Source organism: Musca domestica, unplaced genomic scaffold (assembly GCF_030504385.1).
Source record: "Musca domestica strain aabys unplaced genomic scaffold, Musca_domestica.polishedcontigs.V.1.1 18, whole genome shotgun sequence".
Lineage (NCBI taxonomy): Eukaryota > Metazoa > Arthropoda > Insecta > Diptera > Muscidae > Musca > Musca domestica.
This window is the reverse complement of record NW_026712238.1, coordinates 14,494,035-14,500,859: the sequence shown is the minus strand read 5'-3', so window position 1 is coordinate 14,500,859 and position 6,825 is coordinate 14,494,035. Positions and strand designations below refer to the sequence as shown.

Sequence of the window (6,825 nt, the reverse complement as noted above, 5' to 3'; positions counted from 1 at the left end):
GCCACCCTCCCAGTACGGCAACCTACCTGGCCAATTTTAAGTTTTTAGTCCTATGGCTTTCTTCTTTGCTTTCACACGGAAATAAAATTTGCTATTAAATGTTTCCTCTGTTTCAGAACCTGCAAGAATCTGCTATTTTTTGCAATTTTCTTCGAATTCATAAAGGGAAAATCGGTTATCGTAGTGAAAACTTTCAAATTTTTGAAGTTCTGGAAAAGACCATAAAATACGAAATGTTTTGAATTATTTTCGTATTGAAATTGTCAAAATGTCAGTCAATTTTAAAATTATTTTGTGTATTTTCTTCACTTATTTGTTTGTAAATTTGAACGCATCTCCTATTTCTAAAAACAACCAAGAACTATATGATGTTCCAACGAAATCTCTCAATAATCAGCATCAAGCCTTGATGTCATCAAACCAGAGCTTAGATTCGCTTTATCGAATAACAGGGGGTTATCGACCTTCCGAACATGTAGTATCAATCAGGAGGAAGAATCGATTCAATGCCATGTTAAATAAATACTTTGGCTCCGGGCACATGTGTGGAGGTGCAATCCTAAATTCCAGGGTAATTTTGACTGCGGCTCATTGTTTGAAATCGGTGTAAGTTCGTTCAAAGTTTCCGAAATTTAAAAAAAAATATATTATTTTTCTTTTCAAGATTCAAGAAAGACGAACGGCCATCCAGTTTGGAGGTGGTAGCCAAAACCCCAAAACGTTTAAACAAAACTCCGGTAACACAAGTTCTCACGGTCAGCGAAGTTATAACACATTCGGAATATAGTCCCAAGACTAATCACAATGATATCGGTATACTTAAATTAATGGAGGACATTATTTTCGACAATAAGTGGGCGGATAAAATTGCACAGCCCAACAAGCCACCCATTGCTGAAACGAGTTGCACTGTCTTGGGTTGGGGTAAAATGTATGAGGTAGGTATGGTAGGATCTTTTTACATGGTTGTTCTAATCTAATCTCCTCTTATCTTCGCAGCGTGGTCCAATGCCAAATGAAGTTTTATACATAAATGTTGTAATTCACAAGAACTCGTACTGTCACCTGGTATTTCCTGATTTGAGTGAGAAGCAAATATGTGCCGGTGATGCGAAGCATGAGCAAAGGGATGCATGTATGGGAGATTCTGGTAGTCCGTTAATATGTGATGGTAGGAAGTGTTTTATTTGTATTTAGAAATATAATACAGCTGTTCTACTGTTCCATTTATTTTAGATGTCGTTGTTGGCATAGTTTCCTTTGGCCATGGCTGTCACCAAAAGCATCCCACGGTTTATTCCGATGTATTTTATTATTTGGACTGGATCAAGGAAAATCATGGTGTGACTTCATATGGGTCTTGTTCAGTCATATTTTTCATTTTTGCCATGCTTTCGATATTCTTTCTATAATTTGTCGCAACATGTACCTCTGATATTAACAAAGCATAAAACATGAAAACAATTTTAATAACAAAAAAGAAAAAAATGAATTGTCAATAATTTTAAATATGAACGGTACCTACAGTGATGAGGCCCGGTATCTATTCTCTATGCGACCTCAAATTCCTAATTTCAGTTATAAATCTGAGAATACCATTATATTAGAGATGCTTTAAAAATAGATCCAAATGAATTTGTTTTCACAACAAGAAAACTCAAAAAACTGGTATCGATTCAACGGTTGATGTTGATCTACACGGATAGGGAGAGGGGAGAGGTCAGATTATCTTAGATCAACCATTTTCCCTTCTATAGGCAGAAATTTTGGTTTTTATGAAAAAAAATTGGTCTTTAACAAAAAACCTTTCGTCCTTATTAATGAGATATCCTAGTCGAACATGGATCTTTTAGTCTGTTCGGAGAAGAAAAATATTAAAAGGCATTATGGTCTTCCATGAGAATCTTCTTCCGTGTCTTCTATTTTCTACATCTAGGCTTTTCTACATCTAGCCTTCTAGGAAAACAGCTAATGATCTTCTAAGTCTTCTATGAGAAAACCTCCTTCCTCTAGCCTTTTATTAAAACAAATGAAAGCAGATAAACACTTTCTCTTTGGAATGCGTATGAATAACATTTCGATAATTAATTTATAGCTGATAAGCTTAACAGCAAAGTGAGACCCTTCTGGTATTCTATGAGATCATCTGTTCTTTCATGAGAAAACCCTCTGACAAGACCCTCTCGTCTTCCATTAAAAGGCTCTTTATTCTTCTGCATGTCACGAAAACCGGGAATTTTTCTCAAAAACGGTCGGAAGACATTCCTGTTTTCTATGAGAAGATCTTTTGGTCTTCTATGGCAAGAACTTCCGGTCTTCTATAAGAATACCTTATGATCTTCTATGAGAAAACCTTCTGATATTCCAAGCAAAGACCCTTTGGTCTTTTATGAGAAATCTTCTTCTATGAGAAGACCCTCCTGTGTTCTACGAGAAGACCTTCTGGTCTTCTATGAGAATACCCCCCTGCTCTTCTATGAGAAGATCCTCTGGTTTCATATGAGAAGGCCCTCCGGACTTTCTTGGTAAGACCATATGGTCTTCCACAGAAGACCTTTTGGCTTTTCATCAGTAGACCTTCTGATCTTCCGTGAGAGAAAGACCAGAGGGTCTGTCTTCTATGAGAAGTCCATCGGTCTACTACGAGAAAACCTTCTGGTCTTCTATGAACAGACCTTCTGGTCTTGTTTGAGATGACCTTTTTATCTTCTATGAGATGTCATTCTGTTCTTTTATTGGAAGATTTTCTTGTCTTATATGGGAAGACCTTCTGGTCTTCTATGGCAAGACCTTCTAGTCTTTTATGGGATGACCTTCTGGTCTTCTATTGGAAGACCTTTTGATCTTCTATGAGAAGACCTTGCCGTCTTCTGTGGTAAGACATTCTGGTCTTCTATGAGAAAACCTTCCGATCTTCTATGAGAAGACCTTGCGGTCTTCTATGAGAAAAGCATCTGGTGTTCTGTGAGAAGACCTTCTGCTGTTCTATGCAAAGATCTTCTGGTCTTCTTTCTCCAAAACGCCCGAAAGGTGATCCTCAAGAGTACCGGATGTTCTTCCATGAGACGACCCTCTATAGCGACTACCATTAAACCAACAAATACAGATATTGGCCGTTATATAGAGAAATATCCAAAAAATACGAAACTATGGGAACATACTGAAAAGTCTGTATTATTCTACCATGAATTTGATAATTTTTATACCCTCAGCCATATGGCTACAGAGGGTATATATCATTTGATACGGTCGAAACGTGCCTAGTCGAAATAACGGTTTTAGACCCTAGGTCTCTTAGGACCAAATCCGTATCAGCACATTTGGAGTCGATCTAGCGATGTCCGTCCGTCGTCCGTCCGTCCGTCCGTCCGTCTGTCTGTCTGTCTGTCTGTCTGTCTGTCTGTCTGGCTGGCTGGTGTGCACGATAACTCTCGAAGGGAGTATCCGATTTGGTCCAAACTTGGTACATCGTAATATTTTTGTCAAACTTAGATCGAGTTCGAAGATGGGCAATATCGGTCCACTCCTTCTGGTACCTCCCTACAAAAAGTCGAAATGTGCAAATCATATATTTTTTGCACAGAAAGAGAAACGATGATCCGATTTTGGTCCAACTTTGCAAATACTAATATTTGCATCAGTGCTAGGTCTGGTCCGAAAATGGACAATATCGGTTCACTCCTTCAAGTACCTACCCCACAAATGGTCAAAATTTTGAATAATTACAACTCTCATAAAACGTGATGTAAGAGTCCCATTGTCTTCAAATTACATACAACACAATCATTTTATTAGTCAAGGTCTGGTGTTAAGATGGAGTATATCGGTCCACTTCTTCTGGTACCTCCCCCACAAATGGTCGAAATTTTAAAAATATATATTTTCTGAACAGAAAGGAAAGCAATAATTTAATTTTGAAAAACATAACACTCAAAGAAAGCGAAATAAGGATCCAACTCTCTTCAAATTTCACACATACAATAATTTTTGCTAACACCAGATCTGTTGTGAAGATGCTATATATCTTCGAACACCTTCTGGCACCTCACTCACAAGGGGACACAATTTTCAATATTTTCATCTATCATAAATTGCGAAGCAACTCAGCGATTCTTAACAATTGCTATATCCATCTACTATAATTTATTTTTTATATATATAATTAGTTTAATATATAATAATATTTATATCATATTTATTTAGGTGGGATACGAAATGGACAATATTGAACGATTCTTTCAAAACCCACTCCATAGAGGGTGAATAGGGATGAGGGTATACATCTGTCGGCAAAATCGACCGATACTTTTTTACTTGTTATTTCTAGACAACAGTTTAAAGGTGAGAATACATAAAACTTTTTTTTTTAATTGAACTAAGTCAACCTAAAGCTCCTTTATTCTTCTACAAAAACCCCAGCCGATGACTTAAGGTAGACAAAAAAAGAGTTTTGTGTATTCTCACCTTTATATTGAAAATTGAAGTCACATATTCACTTTCAGAAATATTGGAAACACATTTTTCCAAAACCCATAGTAATCTGTACCTGTTATATGTTTGTAGCAACCGCATTCTGTATCATTAAATTAAATGGAAGTAGATTATCACTATTTCTTTGGAACACATCTGCGTATGAATAATATTTAGATAATTCATTTATAGCTCATACGCATGGTGGGATAGTGGCTTAGGCGTTTCATTGGGAATGGGCCAAAATACCGCAGAGCAATATTCGGTCAGCGTGTGACGGTTTCATTGGCCGTTTAAAGGCCATAATTCGTGCTAAAGGTGACCAATTCGAATAAATCTAAACTTATTTTAAAATTTGATGCTATTTCCGACATTTGTTGCTTTCATTCAATAAAATTAAAAAAAAAAGTAAACATTATGACGTGTGACTTTGTTGCCACTTTTTTTATCTCACCCTGTATTTTTGGGAATATACGTTGCGGTGAATTTTAGGTAAGGCTGTAACACATGAAATTTCTTTCAAATTATTTCAAAATGTCAGTCAAATTAAAAATTATTTTGTGTTTTTGTTTTCTATCCCTGTTCGTGGAGATTTCGAAAGTGAACTGTAATTCAAATAACAATACCGTCAAAATACATTCATTGTCCTCCAAAACTAATAGTAGGGATACGATTCATCGAATAATCGGAGGCTATAGGACAGACGAGCTTTCATTGGCCAAATTTTTGGTATCAATAAGGACGAAGAGCATATTCCTTGACTTGTTTCCATCTTACTTTGGTACTGATCATATATGTGGCGGATCAATTTTGAATTCCCAGATGATCTTAACGGCGGCCCATTGTTTGGTAGAGTGAGTAGCAGTAACATTATTTTCTTCCATGTTGTAATTTTATATTTTTAAGGGGCGAAGAAGCTGTTACCCCCTCTAGTCTCAAGGTGGTGGCTAAGACTCCCAAACGTTTAAACAAAGTGCCACAAACGGAAATTCTTGCGGTCAAGAAGGTTTTAATACATCCCCTTTACGATGCCAAAGATTTTCACAATGACATTGGTCTCCTAAAATTGAAGGATGAAATTACTCTGGATGGTATTTGGGCTGAAAAAACACGTTTACCAAATATGGGACCCATTATCCATTCAAAATGCACCGTCATTGGTTGGGGCTGCATGTTTGAGGTAAGAGGTGTGACAAGTTGGAAAACATAATTTTTATTAAAAATGATATTGTTTTCGTTATAGGGTGGACCTTTGTCCAATGACATTTTATATGTTGATGTAATCATTTATGAGCCATCATTCTGTGAAACATATTTCCCCGCCTTGGGAGAAAAAAAGATATGTGCCGCCGATAAGGATAGCCCCGAAATGAATGTTTGTCCTGGTGATTCAGGTGGACCATTGTTTTGTAATGGTAGGAGAGTTGTTAGAAAATTATAAAACTTTAGATTTGTGTATCTCGGCTTTAATTTTCAGATGTTCTGACTGGCATTGTTTCATACAAACATGATGGTGAAGAAGAATTACCCGCGGTGTACACAGATGTGTTTAGTCATTTAGATTGGATCGATAGAAACAGTGGCTGTGAATTGTACTTCGTGTGCGTGTGGACATGGCTTATTGATTTAATATTGGTTGTATTATTAATTTGAAATATATTCTGTAGAACTCGACATTTTCAAATTCTCTACTATTACAGAAATAAACCCGTAAGTAGAGCTAGAACTAGTCAATATTTTTCCCCATTTTTTTTTTTTTTTTTTTTTTTTTTGAAATTACCGAATAAAGGTTTTTTGAAAATATTGAAATGTGCTTTCGGTACCAGATATAGTCGATCGAAGTATTACATTTTCACACTTCAAATAATACAGAAAAAATATTTGTTTTTGATTTGAACGCCGTGTGGGGGAGATACCAGAAGAAATGGTCCAATCTCTACCACATTTATAACAGATTTTGTGTTGATGGAAATATTGAGATGTCCCAAGTCTGAATGGAATCGGATGTTTAATTCTCGTTTTATGAGCTTCATTGAAATTCAAAATTTTGACCCTCTTTGGGGAGGTACCAGAAGGAATGTTCCGATCTATACCATCATTATAACAGATCTCGTCTTGATGGAAATATTGAGATGTACCAAGTCTGAATGGAATCGGATGGTAATTTTGCGTTTTATAAACTTCGTTTATATTCAAAGTGTTCACCTTTGTGGGGGTGGGTCCCAGAAGGATTAAACCGATATATCCCATCCTCACAACAGATCTTGTGTTAGTAAAAATAAAGGGATGTCTGAAATATGAAATATAATCGCTTATAATCGTTTTGGTTATTCAAAACTTTGATCCTTGGTACCA

The 6,825-nt window shown here is 36.3% G+C and overlaps 2 protein-coding genes across 2 annotated transcripts; both read left to right on the top strand.

The window, feature by feature from the left end:
• Nucleotides 1–233: 233 nt before the first annotated feature.
• On the top strand, nt 234–1,428 carry LOC101894559 (chymotrypsin-2-like). The gene is made up of 4 exons (XM_005186259.3): nt 234–606; nt 665–938; nt 1,000–1,171; nt 1,237–1,428. The coding sequence occupies exons 1-4, from the start codon at nt 269–271 to the stop codon at nt 1,410–1,412; spliced, it is 960 nt and encodes a 319-aa protein (XP_005186316.2). The 5' UTR covers nt 234–268; the 3' UTR covers nt 1,413–1,428.
• A 3,548-nt stretch (nt 1,429–4,976) lies between these two features.
• Nucleotides 4,977–6,144, top strand: LOC101894718 (chymotrypsin-2-like). The gene is made up of 4 exons (XM_005186260.3): nt 4,977–5,324; nt 5,377–5,650; nt 5,714–5,885; nt 5,948–6,144. The coding sequence occupies exons 1-4, from the start codon at nt 4,978–4,980 to the stop codon at nt 6,121–6,123; spliced, it is 969 nt and encodes a 322-aa protein (XP_005186317.3). The 5' UTR covers nt 4,977; the 3' UTR covers nt 6,124–6,144.
• Nucleotides 6,145–6,825: the final 681 nt, after the last annotated feature.

What these genes read in the sequence shown, in the direction of transcription:
- LOC101894559 (XM_005186259.3), top strand. Translation starts at nt 269, where the DNA reads ATGTCAGTCAATTTTAAAATTATTTTGTGTATTTTCTTCACTTATTTG. An exon ending in GCTCATTGTTTGAAATCGGT is followed by an intron (nt 607 to 664) that starts GTAAGTTCGTTC and finishes TTTCTTTTCAAG; the next exon opens with ATTCAAGAAAGACGAACGGC. An exon ending in GTTGGGGTAAAATGTATGAG is followed by an intron (nt 939 to 999) that starts GTAGGTATGGTA and finishes TTATCTTCGCAG; the next exon opens with CGTGGTCCAATGCCAAATGA.
- LOC101894718 (XM_005186260.3), top strand. Translation starts at nt 4,978, where the DNA reads ATGAAATTTCTTTCAAATTATTTCAAAATGTCAGTCAAATTAAAAATT. An exon ending in GCGGCCCATTGTTTGGTAGA is followed by an intron (nt 5,325 to 5,376) that starts GTGAGTAGCAGT and finishes TATATTTTTAAG; the next exon opens with GGGCGAAGAAGCTGTTACCC. An exon ending in TGGACCATTGTTTTGTAATG is followed by an intron (nt 5,886 to 5,947) that starts GTAGGAGAGTTG and finishes TTTAATTTTCAG; the next exon opens with ATGTTCTGACTGGCATTGTT.